A 26,378-nucleotide genomic window follows, 5' to 3' on the forward strand; every position below is an offset into this window, starting at 1 on the left:
TTTACCTTTACAAGAACTCAACTTGTTGGTAATCGATACAATGGACCAACTTATTTTGGGGAAAGGTTACAAAAGGACAGAAAAGATGGATTTTCCTTTAAATTATACACATTTCCTTCCAATTATCATGAAAAAAAATTACTATGAAACCTAGTTGATGCCTGAAATAATTGCATCTTAATATTTTTATTTTTAAACAATTATCCTTCAAGCATCATAAGCATTATACAATAGGAGCTCTGATTTCTTATCATAGAGAACTCTCCATACAAAATTTTAGCATTTTTATGAATTTATCTATCAATACAGCTGAAAAACCAAGTGTTTCTTGAGGAAAAATATAAAATTGCATGTGAAGATTTGAATAAAAAAGCCAAGTTCATTTGGGCAATATTAGCCAACATTAATAAGATTGTACAATTAGATATTTAGCTCATATTTTAGAGACTGTAGCACCAATTTAAGACAGTGACCAGGACTCAGAACTGCAAAACCAGATCATATAACAAAGTAGGAAGAACAGAGTTTACCCACTTGTGTCAAGGACATGATATCAAAGTTCTCTTCTTGGAAAAAATCCTCTTTCTTACCCAGAATATGTGTATGTGTATGTATGTGTGTGTATTACACAACATACACTTAAGAGCAATTCTGTGCTGAGAATTATCCTACTTGTTAATGTTTAATGATAAACATATTAGAGTGGATAGCTGCTCTATGGATCCTATAATCAAAAAACTTTAAATGCCCACTGATTTAAACAAAATATTTTTGAAAAGACAGAATTTGAAGGTAAATTGGATTAAAATTATAGAATGTCAATGAAATCTATTTGATAAATCACTTCAAGGAGGTAAATGTCATTCTAACAGCAAAATAAACTAGCATTAAAAAAACCTTGTCATCATTGAAGTGTTTAAAAGAAAACACCATTTGTGTGAAAAATTGAAAAACTGTAGAGTTTGACAATTCTGTGAGCTCAAAGCAGACACTCAAATACTCTTGCCCAACCCCACAGTACATCTCTGTATTCAGGCACCTGAAAAACTCTTATACCAAAATAGCTCGCCTATTTTTTTGCTGTTTTTATTTTGGAAAAATACTTTATTCAAAAAGAACTGGTGCAAAGTAATGGCTCGATGAGCAAATATTGACTTAAGGCACATAGCAGAGCAATTCTCTAGCTCTTACTTGTAACAAGATGGAGAGCCATCTGTTCTCTGAAGATAGGAAATCCAGCCAATTTTCCCATTTTTAAATACCGCTATATATACACATCCAAACTACCACATACATATTGTATATATGAGCTTTAAAAAAATAGTCCAACTTACAAATGCTTTCATCCTAGCATATAAGCCTTATCCACAACTCAGCACATGTTTGCAGGAGTGTTTCACTTAAGTGTCACCTAATGTGGAGATCTTAAGCAATAAAAACACTCCTGAGCTCCATTGGTCACCACAGGTTTAAATGGCAGGATGGATGCACCTCTATCGCCAAGGCTGTGTTGGTAACCCAATTTTATTTCATTGTTTCAAGAAACCACAAGAACTATGGTTTCCAATAGTTGTTAAATCATTGCCTGTTTAAGAAGAATGTAAACTTGGAATGGAACCTGAACAAGTTCTTAGAGAATCTCATTATATATAATGGCATACAATTCAAATGTAAGGGAAATAGGGAAGTTTAGAATTTCTATAATATTTATAGGAAAAAATTTGATGACAATATGTAAAGAATAATAAATCTGTACTCAAGTGAGAATGGTTGGCACTATGTTCAGTTAGGAAACATTGGGAAAGGATGAGTTTAACAGTTAAGAAGTTTGAGTTTGTACTATTAAAAAATGCATATAAATATATTTTAAATTTGGTGTAAGAAGATACAAAATACGTTAAAATTTAAATTATTTAATTTTCAAAACAATAGCTAAAGAAAAAATATCTACTAGAGGAACTTTCTCAAGAATCAAATAATTACCTCAAATGGGACTAAAGCTGGATTTTAAAATGGGGAGAGATATAATAGCTTAGAGACTAGACCAGCAGAGGGAGCTTAATATATTTGGTCAGTAAAGGAATTGAAGACACTTGAGAACTTTGTTAGGCATATATATATATGCCTAACATATATATATATATGGAGAATTATTTTGTTTTACTTGAGACATAAGTTCTCAGATATAAAGGTATTCGTTAATGATTTCAGATAATTTGAAATTCTATCCCCTTAATTTTAAGACATTACCTTAGATGAGTTACTTTATTTGTATTATAAAAACAAAAGTAAACTATATTTGCATAAGAATGAGAATGTTTCAAAATATATTAATGCTTTTATAAAAAAGCAATATTATAGCAAATGAAACAATAACAAAGTTTAGCTTGCAGAGCAGTGATGGTCGGAACTATAATTAAATTACATAGTCTTAATCAAGTGGTAGCAAAATATTTTGTGATTCTTAAGATGGAAATATAATAACAAGTTCTCTTCCTATATAGAGGAATACCATATTGTGGCTAATCTATGATACCATTAAAATTTTTTACAAATATTGATTCTGATTATGAGAATAGAAGTAATGTTGCATGTTTAGCAGTTTGGAAAACTAAAAAGAAAGATACCAAGGTGCACATAGTTAATTTTATAATACTTGGTTTATTTTATCATAATTAACCTCTGGAGTGTTTGATTAATGTTCATTGATGCTGCTTGCAACTCTGAAAAGGAGATTAATAGGTTCTAAATTGATGTCAAAGGAAATGCATTACAATGGAATGCATTGCTACACTAGACTGGAAAGAATTTCTACACAAGAGAAGGGAAGAAATAAAACTGAGAGCATGTTTGCAATATTCTGCTAGCTTTCTGTGTGATATTGTTCTGTAAAGGAAGACTGTCCAAAATGATTACAGGTAAGAATTTAGCTGGGATCGTCATCCCATAGATCGTGTGCTATGATCACTTAGTGGTTATAATCGTTTAGTGGTAGACTAATGAATATGCCATAAAAAGCAGAGACCTTCAGGGATCTGACCATCTTTCAGATTTTAATAAGGAATCTGGCTATGTCTTCTCTTGTTTCCAAGTCCCTTCCTCCACTCTACCAGCATAAGTAAGGCTTTAAACCTTCCTGACTATTGCTGTTCAGAGTATTTTGTGGAAACGATCTTGCAACAGAGAAAGGATAAACATATTTCCAGGTTATCAGGATTTTACAGTGTATATAGTAGCAATTAAAATGAGAAAGTTGCCAGGGCTAGAAATACAATTTGGAGAGTCTATGGCTCGGGGGGGGGGGGGGGGGGGGCTAGCAGAGATTCCTTTATCTTTAGTATGATTTGGAGTGGGTATGTACAAATGCAGGATATAAATCCACCAGATATTCAACCAGAATCCAGAAGATGTCAAGATCCGAAACAGAACTATAGTTACTTTAGGGTCAGAATTGCACCAGAACTACATGGGGCTTATACAAGCAAATATATGCATTTTCTCTGTGTTTACACAAACACACACACATTCATGTTAAGTTATATACTATAGTTAAAACATTTCTATATAATGCCTAAATATGTGAAGTCAGTTTTTCTCCACTGATGCTTTCAATGTTTGAATAGAACCACAGAGATGTTGCTAAATGACTAAATATCGCATACATGATGAAAAGACCATTTTTTAAATGGTGCCTGAAGAGTCTCACTGTTAAGAGAGATCGTCTACACACACACAACTCTACACACACTCCCACAAAATAATTTGCATATTAGATTACTTTTCCTTAGAAATTTGCTATCAAATCATTCTGAGATACAGAAAATGAGCATAATTCTTTCTACTTAATGGTTTTGGAAGCTAATAAATCTTGAAGTATTTCATATCCTATTTTAGCTAAAATCAACTTTGAAAATTAATGCAAATTATACTTGTTAAATTTGCGAATGGAGTATAATTCTAGGTAATTTAAGAACCACCATACATACTTTCAATTTTAAAAAGTTGCCCGTTAGACAATTTTACAGATATTCAGTGGTTCATATGCCTGTGTCTGCATTTTATTTTAGCCAAAGTACACAATAAGAGCTACAGGCAAAGATGAGATACATGATCTCTAGAGAAAGTTATAAAATTCAAAACGGAATAAATCTGGTCTGTAATTATAATTTTTTACTTTAATAATTATGTAAAATGTTCTCAATTACATAGTAATGAAATCCGCTCAGCAAGTTTAGTTAAACTAAGTTATACACTATAATTTGCAAAGTATTTATGGTGTTTGAACAAATACTGTACTCATTTGAAAAAGTAATCAAATAAAATACTTAAAACAATATTATGAACACATAAGTATATAAAATAATTGAACATGAAATTGTTTACTTCTATGCTTATGTCTGGTTATTAAAAAGCACTGAAAAGGAATAAGTAATTTATATGATAGAATTTTAGTTTTATTTTGAGATTTAGTATTTAAATACTGAAGTATGAAAAACCAATCTTGTTTTCACTTACATTTATTCTATAATATTCCATCTCTAAATGACACATTATTACTTGCAGTTGATGGCAATTTAATTATATCATTAATTTTATTCTTTAAAATATCATTCTATTAATTTTGGTTTTCAATTAAATAACATTAGCAGAAAAACTGCCATTAATGTGACTATCAGTTACTTTGGTACGAAAGTTGTTACAAAGGAAACATGCCTACCATGGTTGTCTCAGCAATAGAGCCAAAGCTGTTTATGAATATGTTGCATGTGACATTAACTGGAGGGCCTGAAAAAGAGATTACAACATAAGGGATATTTAGATACTTATCTAAAATATTTTCAAATAATTTCATGCTTCTCATTAACAGTTTTTTAAAGAAGAATATTTTTTTAATGTATGTATACACACAAATTCTTAAAATTGAAGGCAATCATTCTGTGAAATAATCTGGATTGCAAATCACAAATTCATGGTCTCCTCTTGAACGCTGATGGTGGTCAGTCATTAATGTCTTGTGGTCTGTTTCCATTATGTAGAGATCTGTAATGGCTCTGTAAATTTAGTAAGTAGATTTAGTAAGTCCAACATCTGAGCCTCTTTAGGGTGTTTCTATTGTTTTCCTCCACTTATGGGCCCTGTTTTCCTGTTTCTTTGCATGTCAGATACTTTTTTTTTTTTAATTGTGTACTTTAGAAAATATGTGTCAACTCTGGAAACCTGACCTCCCGCTTCCAACCTCCAGTGTTTTGTCATTGCTGGTGTTTCTTATTGTTATTTCTTGTTTAATTACTTGCCTGGACTAACGTTGTAAAGTCTGTATTTCCCTAGAGTGTGCAACCATTGAGGTCTCTGCTCCGAGTGTCCTGGTCAACAAATGATTGTCAGAGATTTCCTTAATGACTTGAACCAGTAAGACTTCCACCTTTTGCCAAGGGACTTCGTGTTTGTTTGGAGGAGTGTCTTTGATGTTCCTGCTTTACCCTTCACTTCCTGCTTGCACAGGGTCTCAGGTCAGCCAGGGGTAAGAGACTGGGGCCCTCCTAAGACTTTCCTGGAAATGCATACAGCCCTACATGTACGTGTAACCTCTAGATCCACAAGAACATATCAGAGTTTTACAAAGCTGCCTACAGGCATCTCATTCCCCAGAACTTCTAAATTTTTGTTCGGGCTCTTTTTTGCCCAAGTGGTGATTTCCTGCGATTATTTTTCACAAATGCCCTGGTGATATAACTTTCCCACTGAGGGAGTTCCCAGTCAAACTACAAGTCCCTCTGAATGGTACTCTTTTAGGGAACAGCCAGACAGGTCAAACAGTGACAAAGCTCTGGGGATGGACTTTGTGAGAAACTCCAAACCTGGTCTCCCCTCTAGTAGCTGCTAAACTGCTGGATTTTACAGTTTCTGTGGTGGCGATGTGGCTGGTTTTCAAGGCTACTGGGAACCTGGGGAGTGGGGCCATATTTAAATGCCCTTTGTCTTTAGGAGAAACTCATCAGTTGTCCTTTCATTAGCATCTTATTTACATTGCAGGCTTTTGGTAATTTTTCAGAGTTCTAAAGGTCAATTATGACAGTTTTGCCAGTGGTTTTGTTGCTTTATTTTGAAGTGAATTTACAAAGATCCTCACTCCACCATGCTAGACTTCCCCTGCAGTGCCTGATTTAACATTCATCATAAAACCAAAAATTTTGTTTTATTAGACCTATTAATTCATTTTTTTACTGAATATCTAAAACCTGTGCACACAACATTGAAGAGGACACAAAGAAATTATTATCTAGCAGGGTAGAAATTAATAAGAATCAGTAAATTATTGACTACTACTTGTTACCACATACTGTGCTGTCTGATTCATAGGTATCACTTAATCCATGAAGCGTTGAGAGTGAAAGCAGCAGTATTAAGTCCTATGCTAAGAGGACTCCTCTGATATGTTTGTATTCTTCCTAAAATGTGGAGCTGGCATCTCACATTGACTAAGGGCTTGAATAGTAAGGCAATGAATAAAATAAGGAAAATAACATGTATCTACAGACAAGTAATGGTCAAAGAAGTGGCCAGTCAAGGCTTCCACCAGTATTTGGGAACTTAATGCCTCATGTTATATGAAAAATTGCAGTCCTTGCCCCTCCAACATGCCTTCAATCAGATGCAAAATGGTCTTAAAAGCAGAAAGTTGGCTCGGTTTCCAAATCTAAATTTCATGTGGTAGTAAAATCTCAAGTCTGAGCTTTATTGTTTAATTCATCATTACCAGATGTGTTCCTCACCTGGTTCTTAGAACTTACATAAGTGCTATTTGGTCCCCATTTGACTACTTATTTCATATATAGTCTCTTCTTCAGCAGAAAGAAAGATGAGTGGATTCAGGCACAAACCTTAATTCCAAAGTTTAAAAATAGAGCAGATGCTTACTTGAAAGATATATACATTTGTATTCATATCAATATTGATATATAGATATTTCACATATATAGAAATCATTTTAAAAAGACATTAGAGTATGAAGCAATTTGGAAATAAAAGCCATTGTTTTTAAAATAGTCTTGGCCCAGATCATGGAATCTTTTCAATGTGACACCAAGGTATTTGAAATTTACTTAATGAACATGAGGGAGCCATTGCAGATTCTTGATCATGGGAGTGTGGTGAACCAAGACAGCATGGTGAATGGTGAAATGGATGACAAAAGCTTAGAAACAGAGAAAATGGTTAGGAATTTATTGTAATAGTAAAGATGGGAAATAGAATGGCCATGGCCAAGAACAGGGGCAGTGGATAGATATTACAAGGAATGAAATGGATATAATACTATCATGTTTATAAAGCACTGTATTCTACACTGGAAGCTCTGGTCTGTGTCAGATCAGGGCAGCAAATCTTGGAGTAGTCTTTCTACCCTAGCTATTGATATGTATAACCCCCAAATTATGTAGAGAATAAAGCTCTGAGAAGATTGTAAATCTTCTATTGCCACTACAGAGAGCACCTGTCTCAGCAGTCCTTAACCAATCTGCTACTTCTCCCATGCCAGTGCCAAAGCTGTTAGATTCATCTAATACACTGCTCTGTTTAGCAACAGAGCAAATAACTGCTATAACATCCATATGGCAAATTGTGCTTTTAAAGTGTTCATTACATTAGCCACCGTTGGCCTGAAAAGCAAATAACATTAGTTGCAGATGTTTTTAGCAGCATGTTTTCTTTTGGATGTTTCTTAAAGAAATAGAACATGACTCTTAAGTTCAAAGATGGATAAAGACAAAATGGCAAAAGAGAATGCAAAACCTTGGTAATTATATTATTGCTCTTCCTACTGGGGAAACTGTTCACCAGGCAGATCGAGAGGAAACAGGGACAAACAATAACCCAAGCGTTTATGAAAATGACCCCAAGTAATTTTTAACATAATGTATTAAAGCTACACCCTTTTTAAAAACAGAGCCGAAATTGAAAGATGAACTCTCAAAAAATGTTTAGTGAGTTGTTTTTATTTGGGGTAAGTATATATTTTATGTAATCATGTCACAAAGAAAGATTTTTTTTTTAATTAACAAAAGCATATTTGATGATTTATATCCAGATTTTAAATTACTTGTTAGATACTTGGAAAAGGTTTAAAAATTATGTCATAAAAATAGGATTCAGTTCATTTTTCCCCTTTCTCTTCCCCTTCTGAGTCCCAAAGCCATTCGGTCGAGCAGTGTAAATAAGTCTTCCATGCTGGGGTGGCTACAGCAGGGCGTGCGTGATAACCTACGGCAGGATGAGGCCATCCGTGGAGAAGGGTTACATGGCACAGGGTGTCGGGGCCAGCGAGTGAGAAGAATGCTGCCAGAGGAGGGCAGCCTGGTGTTGGTTATTGGAACAGAGAAGAGTGAGGAAAGTGTTTACATGGGGCATCTTGGCCTGGGGAGTCAGGCTGAAAAGGGCCCTTGTGCCGGAGAGGTAGCAGCAGCAGACAAGGGACATTCATTACATATTGATCAATATAGAATTATATAAAATATAATGGGAGCCATGTTTTTTACTGTCAGATGAGGAAGTTAAAATATAGAAGGTCAGAAATTAGAATAAACCTACGGAGCCTGGCCGGGCGTGGCTCAGCTGTTAAGCATCGACCTAGGATCCAGGCAATCAGGGTTCGATTCCTGGTCAGGGCACATGCCCGGGTTGCGGGCTACAGCCGATCAATGACTCTCTCATCATTGATGTTTCTATCTCTCCCTCTCCTTTCCTCTCTCTGAAATCAATAAAGATATATAAAAGAAAGAAAGAAAGAAAGAAAAAAAGGATAAACCTATGGAATTGAAAATATCAATGTGAGTTCATGGTTTTCAACAGATAGAGAAGTAAATATCTAGATGTAAATAATATATATGAATACACACATATATGTGCTTGTTTGTATATATATGTGTGTGTGTTTATGTATATAATAAAGATATATCTTGGCAAACACCAACTTAACCAATTAATCAAAGTAAGTATCACCAGAATGGCAAAAATTAAGATGGTACACCATCTGGTAAGATGCAATCCGAACACAGCATCACTTCTGTGATATATCTGTCAAGATGTATTACCTAAACTGAATCATGAGGAAACATTAGATCAATGCAAATTGAGGTATATTCTGTTAAATAAATGGATAATAATATTCTTTAAATGCCTAGATCATGACAGTCATAGAAAGAATGATCTTCTGATTCAGACAGAAGGAGACAATAATAAATGACAAATACAACACAAGATGTATTGTATTTGTAAACTGCATCATTTTACTATGAGGCCATTATTCAGAAAATTGATAACATTTGAATAGGGGTCCACACATTAGATGGTAGCAATATAACCACGTTAATTTGCTTATTTCAATAGTTAGGTGCTGGTTATTTAGGAGAATGTTCTTATTTGTATGATACACTCAAGTATGGGAGCATCAAGTGAACAACTTACTTTCAAGGACTTTGGGGGGGAAATTGCTAACTGCTATACTTGCAAATCTTCTGCTAGTTTGAGACTGTTTTGAAATGAAAAAGAAATAACTACTACAGGAACAATACACTAAAAATAAAAATCAAAGAAAACCTAAAAATACAGAAAGCAGAATCTAAGTCTGTGAATATTTCAGGTGAACATCTATAATTTTAGAAAGTCTTATTAAATGAAGAGATTCTTCTTGGTAAAATGACCTTGTATTATGTAAAAATTCAAGAAGAAGATATACCTTTAAAAAATAATTGTGAATTTTATTCAAGAACAACAGTGTCTGGATGGATAGGAATAATTAAAATGGATTAAGGAAATGCTAACACTTTCCCTGAAAATAAAAAACCAACACAGGCAGAAAATGAGTATTAAGTGCACTTGCCATTCTGGGGATAGAATGTGGTTTAGCAGAAATGGCTATTTAAAAACTGAATGTGTGATGCGGGAGAAAGGGATTAATATAGGAAACTATTACAGATGAAAAGACAGAAACCACAAAGACACTGCAAGGCAAACAATGTTATTTCTAGATAAAGGCCACTGGAGACAGAATGGGGAAAAAAATGCAATCAGTGTTTGGGAGAAAGACATAATCAGGTAATTGCTAAGAGAGTACTTTCTGCCTGGATCCAAATTAGACTCAAGGGTTATCAAAGGCCAACTGAGGGCCCAAACAATAGGGTCAAAGGAAAGAAGTAAAATCCAGAAAAAGCTGGTAAAGTAGTCTGGTGAAATATTTTATCGTCTATAGATGTACTTTGCAGGCTTCTAATACCAAATGACTCCGGAAGCTTCTATTTCAAGAAGGGGACTGAACAGTTTTCTTTCTCTCTAAAGACATAAAAATGATGTTACCAAATAAAAGTGAAACCAAACATCTCACACTAAAGAGAGTGGGAGGAAATTCATCATCAGATTAATGACAAAATATAAAAGGAAGAAGAAAACAGAGCAAAGCCTAAAACAAACGTAGGTTGGGGCTACTTGGAGAAGGGAGCTAATATGCTAGGAATGACCCAGGGATCTTGACATTTTTGTCTGATTTATTTTGCTTAGCCTGATATTCCCAAGATCCACCCATGTTGTCACAAATGGCAGTATTTCATCTCTTCTTATGGCTGAGGAATATTCCATTGTATATATGTGCCACTTCGTGTTGATCCAATCATCTTTGATGGGCACTTAGGTTGCTTCCATATCTTATCTGCTATGGCAGTGAACATAGGGGTGTACATATCTTTGTGCATAAATGTTTTCAAATTTTTCAGGTAGAAATAGGCACTTTCGATTTCATTTCTGTGTGGGATATGCCTGAAAGCAACAAATGAACAAACAAGACAAATCAACAAACAAAAACTCATAGACACAGACAACAGTGTGGTGGTGACCAGAGTGAAGGGGGGGAGAGTAATAAAGGGGAAAGGGAGCCAAACATATGGTGACAGAAGAAGATTTGACTTTGGGTTGTAGGCACATAATGCAATATACAGATGATGTATCATAGAATTGCACACTTGAAACCTATATAATTTTATTAACCATTATCACACTAATAAATTTAATAATAAAAAAAAAAATGACTCAGGGAAGCACAAAGCTTAAGGTCATCTATAGGAAGGAGGTGGGCAGTTGGAAGGGCCTGTCGAGAGAAACACAGGCACCTGCCTCAGAAAGCTCCCTGATTCCCGTCTATATTCCTGTAGAGCAAGGGCAACCTGGGGATAGCCCTGTAGAATTTTTGAATGAATGGAAATAATTTTTTGTTTTTAGTTTTGCACACACAGTTGGTCAAGGTGACTGGAAACAGTATGGTTCTGTTCATCAATGCTGACTTTTGTCTTCTTTTTCTAACTGTATTGAGATACAGTTGACATATCAGATTGTGCAAGTTTAAGGTGCACAACATGTTGATTTGATACACTTATGCATCACGATATGATTGCACCAAAGCATCAGCCAACACCTCCATCACAGCACATGCTCACTATTTCTTTTTTGCAGTGAGAACATTTAATCTCCACTTTTAGCAACTTGCAGGCATATAATAAAGTATCGTTAACTGTAGTCACAGTGCTGTGCATTAGATTCTCAGAACTTGCTCATCTTCTGTTTGCAAGAAGTTAAAAAAAAGCAAGGGAAATAACTTTTTTGATTGGGAAAAACAGGGTCCCTGACAGTACCTCAAAACTAAATCCTTCTCTGTTTGGGCACCTGGAGGACCTCTAACAAAAGCCTAGTCAACACTCACCACTCACTGAAAACAGTGTTCTGGCCAAGGCAATGATGGCTCTGTCAGATTTTCCTTTCCAGAGAGAGAAATAGCAGAAAACCACACACACACACACACACACACACACACACACACACACACACACACACAAGACTACACCAATCTCGGCGCCCAGGCAAATCAACTCAATCCTTCCTGAACTGTAGACTGTTTTTCTCACATATAAGAAAACTGGAGGCTTAAAGAGAGATAAGAAGAATTAACATAATTGTTCCTGCAGGAAAAAAAGAGAAATGATTGCTCAGAAAGGGGAAACAGAAGAAGTGGAATGTAAGAATGGAGACATTAAATTGGCAGTGCAAAGGAATCTCATAGTGTCTGTTTGTAAGAGGCCTAGAAAGTGACCAAAAAGATTTCACCAGAAGTAACCAATTTTACTTTTGGAGTGTTTGCCTTAAAGAAGTAGAACTGTGCATAAAGATTGTCAAGGCAAGGAGCTGCTGCTTTTCATCACTAATATTGACAATTTAATGTTTGCCAAGTTCAGGTATGTGTTTTTTACTATTGTTATAAATAAAACAAATAGCTAAACATACAAAATAGCAACCTGTGATACCACCTCTGTGACTTCACATTCAAGGAAAATGGTTTAGGATAAAGAGGACTGTGAAGAGATCATAATACTATTACAGAATTAAAATGCTCCTAAACATTTTAAAAGTATACAGATAATACTACATGATGTTCAAAGGTGAAAGAGGACAACCTGAACAATCTTAAATCTAGAGAGAACAAACAAGAGTGAAGGGTATGAGTGGGAGTGTGTTAGATATAGATTATAGAAGAAATCAGATATTTTTAAAAGAGAAGGAGAATTGTTTTGGAGAATGGCACAATGCCAGCATAAGCAATAATTTTATTAAGGATAAATGTTTGTAGGAGGGTACTGCTTTTCCTCAATTTGTAAAAGATCCTTGTAATGCTGAAATTTCTCATTTTTATTTGAATATGATACCCCTTGAAACTGTACTGGTTTTTTTTTTTTACAGCTTGCATTTAGTGTTTTCTTCCTTTGCAGTTAAAAATGTTAGGGGTCAAAATGCTTAAAAACAAATGAATAAATGAAATTCACAATTTAAATGTTAAACTCACTTTTAAAATGAAGCAATTCATAATTTTCTACCCCTATATTATCAACAAATTTTACTCTTCTTTTTTCTCCTGCTACCCATTATTGGTATTTATTAGTTCTCTCTAATTCTTATAACATTGTTAAACAATCATTTTTTTATCCCATAAGAATAAATTCAATAAAAAAGAAAAAAGCATTATTGTAGAAAATATTTTTGTCTTTTTTTTGGTTTGGTTTGGTTTGGGTTTTTGTTGTTTTCACCTTTAGGAGTGAAAATAACTGAATCCCATCGCAAAGGTGTTTATTCTTATAACTTAATTATTTTTAATTAAATAAAATAATATTCAAGAGACATTAAATAAGTGGGGGCATGAAAACAGCTTTCTAATCTTTTACCATAGATTAAGTTACAGGACGTATTATTGTTCTGGATTATCCACATATAACTTGTATAAATATGTTATCCCTATACTAAACAGAAAACTGGTAAAGAGTACTCAAGTTGATAATTACACTCTTTCCTATAAATTTAAGTAAAACAGTTGGTAGGTAGAATAATTTCTTAAATGTTATCAGTGGCTTTTAGTTATCCAAACCTTTCCCCAGTACATAAATTCAACACAATACAGGAAATCCTGCTATGGAGGATTTAAAATATGGGGAGGTTTATTGTCAGCTCCAAGGAAGCTTTTATTCCAGTTACTGAGAATATATTCTGAAATAAGCATCAGAATTGTTGGTGGAATCAATTTTTTTAAATGTATCATGTTTAATCATATTTTAAACACATTTTATATATAGTAGAAAGCAGAACAATTACCTTTAAAATTGGGTCTGATTCTTGCATCATACCCTGATGTCCTCCCCATTAACTTATCCAGAAAGTCAGACGGTGACATTGGAGCACTTCGAGATCTTGCACTATCTGTTTCCTTTGTTGCAACCAAACTATGAATGAGAAAAAACATAGATGTTACCAAAAAAATTTTTCCTAACTGTCACCTAGAAATATAAAATTAATATGCTAAGCAAAAATACCTCTGAAAACAAAACAAAAAGCTTGAGGAGAAACAAGATGGTAGTGTAAGTAATAGCTGCACCCGCCGCCTCCCACAACCACATCAAAATTACAACTAAAATCCAGAACCACCATCACTCAGAGCCCCCTGAGACCTGGCTGAACAGAAGCCCCAGAACCAGGGAGCTGAAGAAGCATCGAGACCGGGAGGAGGGGCGGAGACGCGGGCGGGTCGGGGTTGAATCGCGGAGACACCGGCTCGAGCCCACAACTGGTGCCACGGTTTAAGCCAGGAGGGCATCTTGGTGGCGGAGGTTTACCAGAGGAGGGAGGGGTCCCAGCCCCACAGCAGGCCCCCAGCCCAGGGCTCCAGGCCGGGAAGAGACGTCCCCACAACTCCGGGCTGTGAAACCAGCTGGGACTGTCCCTGAGGGTTGCGGAGGCTGCGGGAGCCCCAGCAGCTCCTCTAAAGGGCCCGCGCACGGACTCACTCGGACGCTCCCTCTGAGCCCAGCGCCGGGCAGCAGCCGGAAAGGACCCGGGACACTCGGGGAGGAACTAACCTGCCTGAGATCTGGGCGAGAGCTGGAGGGGCAGCTTCCTCCCGGGCAGAAGGGCTGGCAGAGGCCATGGCTCCTTTGGCGAGTCCTCCCCGCACACAGCCGGCAGGCAGGCGCCATGTTTGAATCGCCAGCACCTGACTCACGCCTTTGGCCCCGCCCCGTGATTCCCGGAGGCCCCGCCCCTCCCCACCTGCAGGCTCGTCCAGGCCATTTCCAGGGGCCTTTCTGTGCAAGTGGCCTTTCCAGCCCCATTCTTAGGACTTTCCTAAAATCTCTCAAACAAGCAGCAGCGGGCCCCATAGGGCTTGATAAGTGCCCCCGGGCCTGGCACTAGCGGCAGCTGGCATTGGCTCATAGCTTCACCTCTACTGGACACCTCCAAGCCCAGCACAAGTAGCAGCCAACTACGGTTTGCTGTGTGGCTCATGCTGGGTGGCCCTGGGCAAGGCACTGGCACAGGCTGACTTTGCACCTCCCGGGAGGCCCCAGAGACAGTGCACCTGGTGGTCAGACTCAGCCATGCTGGATTACAACCCCACCACATCCACGAGTGACACTCAAGGGGCGCACTTGGTGAACACCAAAGCTCCACTGAAGTAAATCCTGCTCCGTGGGGTGTCTCCAGCACAGCAGCTCTTTGGCTGTAGTTGCAGCTGGTCCTCACAGCTGATTGGCCTGGGGGTCAATTCCTCCCAGTGATGCCAACAGCAACCAAGGCTCAACTACAACAGGACAGTGCACACAGCCCACACAGGGGAGCACCTAGAAGGACCGGCTCAGGTGACTGGGGAGGCTGAGCCACTGGACCCTACAGCACACCTACTACACAAAGCCACTCTACAAATTCCAGGAGACATAGCAGCTCTACCTAATACATAGAAACAAACACCTGGAAGCAGCCAAAATGTGGAGGCAAAGAAATATGTCACAAAGGAAAGAACAGAAGAAATCTCCAGAATAGGAACTAAATGAAATAGAACCAAGCAAGCTACTAGATATAGAGTTCAGAATTATGGTTATAAGGATACTCAAGGATATTAGTAAGACTATTATGAAAACAAACGAGACCATCAATGACATAATAAAGTAACAATCAGATATGAAGGCTACATGAAATGAAATGAAGAATAATTTACAGAGAATCAACAGTTGAGAAGAGGATGCTGAGAATCAAATCAGCAATTTGGAACATGAGGAAACAAAAAACACCCAACCAAAAGAGCAAAAAGAAAAAAGAATCCAGAAATATGAAGATAGTGTAAGGAGCCTCTGGGACAACTTCAAGAGGCCCAACATTCGTATTATTGGGGTAACACAAGGGGAAGACAGAGACCAAGAAATTGAAAGCCTACTTGAAAAAATAATTACAGAAAACTTCCCCTACCTGGGGAAAGAAATAGACTTACAAGCCCAGGAAGCACAGAATCCCAAACAAAAGGAACCCAAAGAGGCCCATAGCAAGACACATCATAATTAAAATGCCAAAGGTTAAAGACAAAATGAGAATCTTAAAAGCAGCAAGAGAAAAGCAGTTAGTTACCTACAAGGGAGCACCCATAAGACTGTCAGCTGATTTCTCAACAGAAACTTTGCAGGCCAGAAGGGAGTGGCAAGAAATATTCAAAGTGATGAAAAACAAGAACCTACAACCAAGATTACTCTACCTAGCAAAGCTATCATTTAGAACTGAAGGTCAGATAAAGAGCTTCACAGATAAGAAAAGGCTAAAGGGTTTCATCACCACCAGACCAGTGCTACATGAAATGTTGAAGGGTCTTCTTTAAGAACAAGGTAAAGAACAGAAGAACCTGACAAATGAAATAGACACATGCAAAATAGACACAGAAATATTGACACATGCAACAGACAATATTTCAGAGGAAAGAGGAAAGGAGGGTGGAGGGTGGGAAGAGATTAACCAAATAAGTTATATGCATATATGCATAACCCATGGACACAGACAATAATGGGGTAAAAGCCTGGGGAGGGGGTGGGAGCGAGGTGGAGGGGGTCAATTGGGGGGGAAATTGGACACCTGTAATACTTTCAACAATAAAGATACATTTAAAAAATAAAATAAAATAAAAGCTTTACATACTGTATAGTGAATGTAATCATAATTACAGGCATTTATAGGTTTATATCAGTATTTATAAGGTTTCATAAGTTTTTAGCCCAAAGGTAAGACATGATATTATTTTCTTTTAAATCTAGAAACAAAGACAAATTATTAGGCATTCAGAATCTGCATGTACCCAGACTTGACTTCTGATTGCAGTTTTTAGCTGAAAGTATCCTTAAGGATTTAAACATAAGAAAATATAAAAATTCAGCTATGAAATACAATTCTTATTGCTTTTATTGAGGGGAAAACATTATCTTCAGGTTCTGTGAATTTTTTAAAACAGTAATAAAACTTCTGTCTGATAGATTAAACAATCATGTTCTTTCCTTCAATTAGAGCACCTCCTATATTAGTAACATACCCTGTTAAATTTATCCTGTGTTCACTTTGTGTCATTACTCATCTACAGTACATTTTGTTCAGATCTAACATTTGTTCATCAAGATTGAGGAGTGACCATAAATGTGGTATATGCACCTGGATATTATACAATGAGAACCTGTGGCCACAAGAGGTAAAGGGTTACTATAGGTTTTCATTCAAACATTTTTCTTTTTATGCAGCTGCTGATTCTTGGAGCCCATAGTGTATTTGCACTTCTATCCAGCTCCTAATTTATCTAGGTTGGTCCACAAAAGGTCTGGGACTTATTGCTACTGTGAAATGACTCTTTTCATCCACAGTGTTTTGCTTAGGGAAGTGAAGCAGACTCTCCCAATGGGGAAAATAAGGGGGAAACCTGTAATACTTTCAACAATAAAGACAAATCTTAAAAATAAGAAAATTCTGAGCAGAGAAATATTCCAATATTCTTTACTAGTTATGTTCCCTTCTATGACACACGAGCCATCCAGCTGCTTCTGGACAATTGATTTAATTTCTAAAGATTCACAATTTTGGCACAAAAAGACTTATTGTCAGCAAACAACACTGAGTAATTAACTAGCTAAAAAGCATTACTACATAGTCTATCCCTTCTTTTTCTGAAAGGGGTGGGTAGAAGCTGGGCATATGAAAAACTTCCCATCACCTACAACTCTTGCTCTGGTATGTTTCTCCTAGAACTTTCTTCCTGTTACTGTATTATCTGAGATTTATACCAAGTGAACATCACTAGACAGTCTTCAGAGAACCGTAGTGATTTAAGAGTAATTAATACATAATACAAGGCTCTATGTATGATCAATCTTTTTAAATAGTCCACATTGTCTACACAAATATATTCAAGCATATCATTTTATTTTCTTCCTTTTTATTGAATTTATTGGGGTGACATTGGTTAACAAAGTTAACATGTTTCATGTGCACAATTCCACAACACATCATCGGTACACTGTACTGTGTGTGAAGTTGTTAAAATTCAAGGTAGGAGGAGACAGTGGGAAGAAATGTAAGATTAATTTAGAATGGATTTTGGATAAGAAACTTTACCGTTAAGCCCATTTTTTAAATCTAAACCTCCTAGTTTTAACAAAACTGTCATATTTGTAGCAAGTTACTTTTGCAAGAAGCAGATTTGAATTTTTAAAAAGTATTTTATTTATGAAAATCTCAAAATCTGTGATAATTTGCCTGCCTCCCACACTTGGCTCTTGTTTTCTATGCTGTACCAAGTACTGAATTTACTATTAACTTTTTTTTTGGGGGGGGGGGGACTGTGTGTGGGCTTAAACACATTCCCATCAATGAACATTTTTTTTATTTAAGTATTTTATATATTCTTATTTTTATAAAGACATGCTACTTGAAAGTTCAGAGACTTCCATTTCTGAGAGACTGGCAAAAATCTATTTTCTTAAGCAATGAAATCAAATATCAAAACTCACCAAAAAAATAAGTCCCTTCCTCACTTCTCTTTCCTCCCTTCTTCTTCAGTGAGTCAAGGAGGTAAAATAAAGCCACTTTTGGAGGACAGAAATAACCACCAAATATAGATGCTTTTAAGGTAAATTTAATATAATTGTCAGTACCTACTTACCTCTGCTAAATGTACCTTGAAATTGAGAGAAAATGTGAAAGTTGTAGCTGGAAAACATAATGTGACTTTGAGAAAAGTCTTGGCACATGGGACCACAAATCTCCATGCAGCTATTTTCATGAGTTGATTTGCGCAGAAGGAAGGGTGACCTGTAGGTAGTCAGTGCTCAGACTCCTGAGGCAGAGAATGTTTGGGGTATTTTGGAGAAAAGACAATTGTACCATGTATTCTGTAGCTCCAAAACCAGCCCGGTTGCAGGGTTACAGTTCCTTGTGAAAAATAATTCACAGCTATTATTATTTAGAACTTTTTGAGCTGTAGGAACTCCAGCAATTGATATTTCTAGCCCCAGCTTGAAAAATAAAACACAAGATGGAAAAAAATGAGCATTTCCCCCCATTTTCTTTATGGCTTCAGGCTCTTTAAAAAAAACTAAAGAGAAAGAAACTGGAATATCTGGGAATAGGTGAAGTTTTGAACGTTTCATGTGAAAGCACACTGCCTTGGCATATTGGCCATGAAGGCAGGGACAGTGAAACAGGCTTTAAATTGATTGTGTGATATTAATTATTTTAAAGGGGGTGCAAAGTAGAAGATTATAAAAAGACTATTCTAGAATATCTCTGGAGACTCAGAAATAACTAAAAATCCTCAGGGTACTAGGATTTGATTCTCGCCACTGTGAGCAGTGTACCTGTGAAATATGACTCTCATTGTATAGAGTGATCTCATTTCTACCTGTGTTTTGACGGGATGTGGTGTAAACCATGACTTTTCCTTTTTGTAATGCAAGTGCCTGACTTAAGCTTTGATTGCTGAGGCATCCACTTCAAAGGGGAAGCCACTTCAAACACTATCTAGAATAAACACGTTGCCAGGACACAACTAGATAAAGAGGCTCCTTTGTTTTAGAAACCTTACTTGGTTTGAATAACTGACCATTTGGGCTACTTGTTTGTTTTCTCTTCCTTGCTTTAAAATTCTCCTCTTACGTTTTATTTATTTTTTTTTAAATATATCTTTATTGATTTCAGAGAGAGGAAGGGAAAGGGAGAAAGAGAGAGAGAAACATCAATGATGAGAGAGTCATTGATTGGCTGCCTCCTGCACCAACACCCCCCCCCCCGCCCCCCCCCCCGGGCCCGGGATTGAGCCCACAACCGGGGCATGTGCCATGACAGGGAATCCAACCTCAATCTCCTGGATCCTACGTCATGCTCAACCACTGAGCCATGACGGGCCAGGTGCATATTTTAAATTCAGCAATAAATAGTGAGCCTACCAAACCTCACCCTCCACCCTAATAAAAGCAGAAGCCCGGCCACTTCCCTCTCTCTCTCTCTACCTGTGACTTCTCTTTGTGGCCCCAGGTGTGCTGTTTAATTTCCAGATCTCATAAGTGACAAACCTATATTTTTTCAGTTTCCTGATGGTTATTGAAGGGCATCTTGCAATCACAGTAAGAACCAAAAGTGTTGGTCCAGTTGTAACATTGTTTTAAGGTAAAGGAAGACGTCTGTGGAAGGGCACCTGGGGCCCAGGTGAGTGCCCCCAGGCATTTCTTGCTGACAGAATTACTATGAATAGACTGAGACCTGCAAGAAACACGAAACTCAAAGACTGGGCTATTCTAATTAACCTAACCATAAAAATGGTAATTTCTTCATGATATCTCTGGCACAGGACTTATATACATGATATAATTTATTAGTCATAACAACCTTGCTAGTTAGATATAATTACTTATGCATTACAGATGAAGAAACTAAGGTATAGAGGGGGTTTTGCCAGGCCATTAAAATACTAAATGTGTAAGGCTGAATTTTAAATTGAATTAAACTTTCCACTGAAAACAACTAGACAAGTTTCAAAAAAAAAAAAAAGCTGTGCATTGGAGAACTAAAAACAGTGAAAAATCATGTGGCTGAAAACCAAAGGAAAAAAAACCTCACAGAAGTGAGCCAAGTATTCAGATCCGCATTTCCCTTAGGGGTGATAATAAACTTTATAGTAGGTGAGTGGTTAACAATCTGTGTACAAGTTTTGAAAGCTTTATGAATTTAAGGAGATAAAAATTGTAATCAAGAACTCATCAAAGGGGTGAACTCCTCTGAGCTGGTTTGAGATCACTACTAATTACAATTTTTGAGTAAGAATGAATCGGAAATATAAAAGCCTTAAGAGAAAGCTAAGCATAGCTTGGAATCATCTCAGTTTTTGAAACTAGAATAAAATAATCACAGATTGCTAGCAACCTAGTGCTCCACTAAAAGCAAACATAAATCAAACTCCTGCTATTACCAAACAAACCTGGTTCCTTCTCCATTCTTTTTGAACTTGGATAATGGCAGCTCCATCTTTCTGTTTCTCAGGATGACAATCTTTGATGACCTTTGACTCCTCTTTTTATTTTACATATTATATTCATCCTGTTGGCCCTACCTTCTAATTTGGATCCATAATCCAACCACATCTTATCATGTCCTCTTCAGCGTCTCTGGTACAACCTAGCTGTGGCAGGACAGTAAGAAGCTAAGAAAACTCCTGGGCAAGTGGAATGGAGAAACTGAGACATGAAAATTAAATAAGGCAAACTGTTTGGGCAGCTTGCAGCCAGCTTGTGAATCTCAAGATCTTATTTTTCCCCAACCAAGGACACTTGAGAGCAAATGGTTTATACCTCTCCTCCCTAACCAGAGAATACATAGCTTAAATCACCCTGGCCTGGGAAAATAGAGCGCAAAGACCCAATTAATACCATTTGTGCCAGGTAGACCCAAGGACAAATATCCCTCAGGGGATGTTAGGGCAGGAAAGGGGGTTAGAGGGAAAGAGAGGGAGTTTATCTCACCCACTAACCAAAGAAATCAGCTACCGTAGGACTTGCCAAACAAGATGACCGAATGTATGTACAAACATTCTAAGATAAGCCACAACAATGTAGATGAGGACTTTGAAACCTAGTCTGCTACCCAAAATATCTGGCAGGAGAGCTTTGAAACCTATGGGGAGAAGGGTATAAAACCCCTTGAACCCCTACCAGGTGGTGCACTCAGACTAGCTGAGTTGCCCACTTGTGCTGTATACGAAGTGTTATTCTTAATAAATTCACTTGCCTTGTTTCAACCCTGTTGTCTGTTCACTCCTCTGAAATCTTTCTTGCAAGATTGACAAGAGCCAAGGAGGGGACAGCCCCTCCTGTGACTCAGGGGTCTGTCTGGTAACATAGCCATCACCTTTGCCTGGAATGCTCGTTGGTCCTATATTCATCTACTTAATTTTTACTTATCTTTGTTACCTAGGTTTGAGCATCATTTCCTCAGGAAGTCATAGCTAGTCTCTCTGATTTTGTAAAATCCTGCTAAAATATTTATCAGGTTTGTGTTATCTCTTTGGTAGCACTTGTAACAATTGCAACTGTCTAATCTACAAAATATGTTTTTATCATAAAATCATTCAGTTTTACTAAACACTTTCAAAATGCTATGCTCAAAATTCATGGTAATTGTTATAACTTCTATAAAGTCTTTTCTTAACTTCTATTCAAACTGTCTATTCTCATGGGTAATAGTTTATAGTTTGGGCATCAACTTATTTCAACTGAAAGAACTGAAAGGTCATAACATAGCTAATTAACTCTTTGATTTGTAGCTTCTTAATGACATTTCTTTTAAAGAAAACTAAGTATTTCAGTTACGTTGAAAATTACAATAGACTTAATGGATCCTTTTGTTTGTTGAGTGCACGAGATAATTAAATGGAAGTAATCATGGTACCGTGGTTGAGGCTTCAGTTGGACAGTCAGCAGGTTTACAGTTTATTCCAGTTCGGTCATCAACCAGTTGTTTTACCTTGGGAAGGCCATAAATTCTTTTGCCAATATAGAAACGGAGATTTTAAGTGGCACACATTTGCAACAGGTAAGTTTAATAAACCAAATGACAATCTATACATATGTTTCAAAAAATGTCACGCTCTTATGCCAGAATTGGGATTTTGCATTTATTACCATGATTCTGTTGATCAGGGACATTTTTAAGTGAAATAAAAAGAAGTTCACTCAAGTTAACTTATGTAGCTGGGCCCTGGACAGTTATAGTAGTATCTCATGAAACCCAAGTGTAGAAAATACAGACAAGCATCAAGAAAGACTAAACACCACAGAAGAAGAAGAAAAATCTGATTGACCCATCCCAGTTAGTGGATTCAACTTGTTGTTGAAACCACTTTAGCAAGAGAGGTTTAAACTCACATTGCAAATGTGTGGTTGTAGGGGCCTTACTTGTTCACTGCTCGTCCTTAAATAACTTCTATTCAGGACATTTGGTCTTTCAGAACTCAATTATTGCATAATATTTAAAGCAAAAAACACCTCATAGACCATTTAAATATGCACAAAGCCTGTTTTAAAACACATTTATTTTAACCTAATATATGTGCATTGTACAAAAGAAATAATAAAAATAAAGTAAAATTAAGGGGAAAAGCATTTTAATCCACCACCCAGAGATGAGTGATACAGAAATCATCCTTTCACTTACTATTTTAACTGTTATAGATATTTTTACAAAAAACAACAACAACACTACAGCAGAAGTAGTATTACCTTATTCTGAACACTCTACTTTCTATTTTCAATTAATTGTACCTGCATCAATGCTTGCTAATGAAATGCATTTGTAGACATCTCACGATCAATAAGACTCAGGATATAAAAGCATAGTATTTTAAAGCACCAATCTCTGGAGTCTCTGAACACAGAATATTAAAATGGAGTCATACTAAGATTTTTTTCTAGAAAATATTGAACGTGCAGAGCACTGATCCATTCAGATTATGGTTAATATTCCCATTTGTGTGACTACAGATGTTTATGTTAATGTTACCTTTCAATGTTCTGGCGTAAGTGTACTCAGAACAGATTAAGCCCTTTTCTTCTTGTGGTGCAGGAAGTTCCACATTTGCCTGACCATTATATTTCTTTGAGGAGGGAGAAATGAAGCAGAACAAAGGGAGGAATCAAACATTAAAGCAAGAATAGAGTTTATAATTGGAAGTGGTGAGGAAAGGTAAATATAGTAATGAGTATGGTGTTACTCGGTTTCCTTGTAGTGAAAATTAGACTATACATCAAGGTATTTATTGGACTATATTATTTTTTAAAATTAAGAGAGAGAAGTCAGCAAAATGCATTCCCTGATAGCAACATTATGCTTAAAGCTACTATTCTGCTGAGGTTACTCACTGACCCTTCTCCCTCTGCTTGACCTGTTTCCTTTTTTCCCCCCTTTCCACCTTCCTTTATTGTATATGCCTAAACTACTTTGAGGAAAATGTTTACAGTTTCCCAGTAAGCAAAAGGATTTTTTAAAATATATTTTTATTGATTTTTTAGAGAGAAAGAGGGAAAGGGAGAAACATCGATGTGAAAGAGAAATATCGAATAGGAGAACAGGAGACCCTTTGGTGCATGGGACCATGCTCAACCAACTGAGCCATGCCAGCCACGGCAAAAAGATTTTAAAATCCTCTAGATTATATAAGTTATTTCCTGTGGCAGTAAGAGTACATGTTTTCCTTTTATCACACATAACAAAAAGCTAGCCATTTTCAAAATGTAAAAGAAAAGGGTTCAGAGGTACAAGATAGCTGCCAATGTTGCCAAACTTGGTACTCATGAATGAAAACAAAAAGTGACATTTTGAAAGTGGGCCTCATTTTTATCTTTTTGATAAAAATATTAATAAAATATTCTTATTGTGATTCTAATGGAATGGATCACATTTCATCTTTTATTTTATTTTATTATTATTTTAAAATATATCTTTATTGATTTCAGAGAGAGGAAAGGAGAGGGAGAGAGATTGAAACATCAATGATGAGAATGTAGGAAAAGGCCAGCAAGCAACAAACTCTGAAGGGGTTGGGTAGCAAGTTTCCCAGAATCACAGAAATCCCCTTGAAAACGAGGAAGACATTTCTGCCAGGAACTGAAAACAGATCCTTATCGATCTGGGAAGCTTGCCCCCAGGAGAGTTATGGCCTTAAGGAAAAATGTGAAGCATATAGCTCAGAACAAAGCCACTTGCTCTTGCGCATTTTATGGTTTCTGCTGATCACTATCTCTCACACCTGCCTTTCTGTAACTCACAATAAAAATCGCTGGATGGTGGGAGGGTTGTTGCAGCGCCTCCAGAGCCCCAACCCTCTGCATCTCCACCTAAATTCTGCATTCTCAGTGTCTCGAGTTTTCTTCACGTCCTGAGAGCACAACATGAGAGTCATTGATCGGCTGCCTCCTGCACGCCCCCCGACTGGGGATCGAACCCGCAACCCAGGCACGTGCCCTGACCCGGAATGGAACCCAGATCACCTGGATCCTAGGTCGACGCTCAACTGCTGAGCCATGCCCGCCTGGGCCACATTTCACCTTTTAAAGAGTGATGTGATCATATCATTTTCTGCTTTAGAATAGCCTAATTTTGTTGGGGGCAGAGATGTTGATCATGCTCTGTTGACCATGATTGTTAGCTATAGTTATAAGAAATATTAATTATGTTCTGTTAACTGTGATTTTTCTGTTCCAGTTAGAAAAAATACTTTCTAACCTGACTGGGATTTGTACGCCCCAGGACATGGGAGTTGACATTGACCATTACACCTTGACTATTTCCCCATTCCTGTAATTCCTACTTCCTACTTTCCCATGTGATCTTTGTGCTTCTATCCAATATAAACAACTGGCTTGGAGGGAAGGGAGGGGTGGCAGAGCAGATTTTTGTGGATGACCCCCTGCTTTCCCATATTGCCAGCAATATTGGAATAAAAGCTCATATATGATTCAACCCTGTCTCTGCTTAATTGGCTCAAGTGGTGGCAGGCAGCCCAGACCCATTGTTGTCCAGTTTCAATTTCAGTGCTTGTTTGGAAAACTAAGCAGTTGATTTGAATTAGGTGATATGGTTCTACCTCTGGCTTTGCGGCCTGAATTAGTGCAACCTAAATAAAGATCAGGTCTCCAGGCTTCATTCTCTCCCCAGGCAGAGTGATGTGAGCATCTGTTGCAGTGGGGACTAGACTGAATCCCCTAAGGGACTAGGAGCACAGCCCAGCTATGGTGCTATTCTGTGCTTTGTAACTTGATTCAGACTAAACTCTTTTGCTTCATTGTTATCTTTATCTCAGTTGATGACTTGCCTCCTTCTTCAAAGAGATAATTGATTACTTAACTGAAATTCTGAAATTGCTACTTCCATATCTACAGCTTGCCATTTTCTGCATCTATTCTAACCTTCTACCTAGTCCCAGAGAAAGACTGAGCACACTATTATGGTTCAAAAGCTACCCTTCAATTACTGCTCTTTAAGTCTTACAGTGACTTTGCTCTTTCTCTTCTTACTTTCTACATGGCTGTTGCCTCTTGTCTCTTCCTAAGCATTTCCTAATTTGTTAACTTCTTTCCTCTAGGCTATCAACAAGCTTAAATCCTCTTCCATTTTAAAAACTAAACTAAACAAACAAATCAAGAACTGCCTATCTTGACTGTGTCCACCATTCCTTTCCCTTCTAACAGCCTCTTGAAAAAAAGGAACCTATATTTTACCTTTTTCTTTAACTCAGAATTCAATGTTATGCTAACATATTTGTACGTGTACTTTCATACCAAAAATGCACTTGAGGAGGCTACTTAATAATCTGCCATATTTCTTTTTGTTTTTATGGCATTTGACATTACTGATCATTTAGGTTCTGTGACATACTTACTCTGTGTCCTCCTTTTTCTCTCATTATTTCTCTCTCTTTTTATCCAGTACCTCTTATTCTGCCTATCCCTTAG

General features: G+C 37.0%; 1 protein-coding gene across 2 annotated transcripts in view; it reads right to left on the minus strand.

Moving 5' to 3' along the window:
• Nucleotides 1–26,378, minus strand: part of GLRA3 (glycine receptor alpha 3) — a 107,154-nt gene that overhangs the window by 70,717 nt on the left and 10,059 nt on the right. For both annotated transcript variants that reach the window (XM_016200261.2, XM_016200263.2), the window contains exons 2-3: nucleotides 13,678–13,805; nucleotides 4,718–4,785 (exon numbers count right to left, since the gene is read on the minus strand). In XM_016200261.2, the coding sequence (XP_016055747.1) occupies nucleotides 4,718–4,785; nucleotides 13,678–13,805 (196 nt within the window). The remainder of the gene's footprint in view (nucleotides 1–4,717; nucleotides 4,786–13,677; nucleotides 13,806–26,378) is intronic.

The sequence above is a fragment of the Miniopterus natalensis genome, chromosome 4 (genome assembly GCF_054644295.1).
Source record: "Miniopterus natalensis isolate mMinNat1 chromosome 4, mMinNat1.hap1, whole genome shotgun sequence".
Lineage (NCBI taxonomy): Eukaryota > Metazoa > Chordata > Mammalia > Chiroptera > Miniopteridae > Miniopterus > Miniopterus natalensis.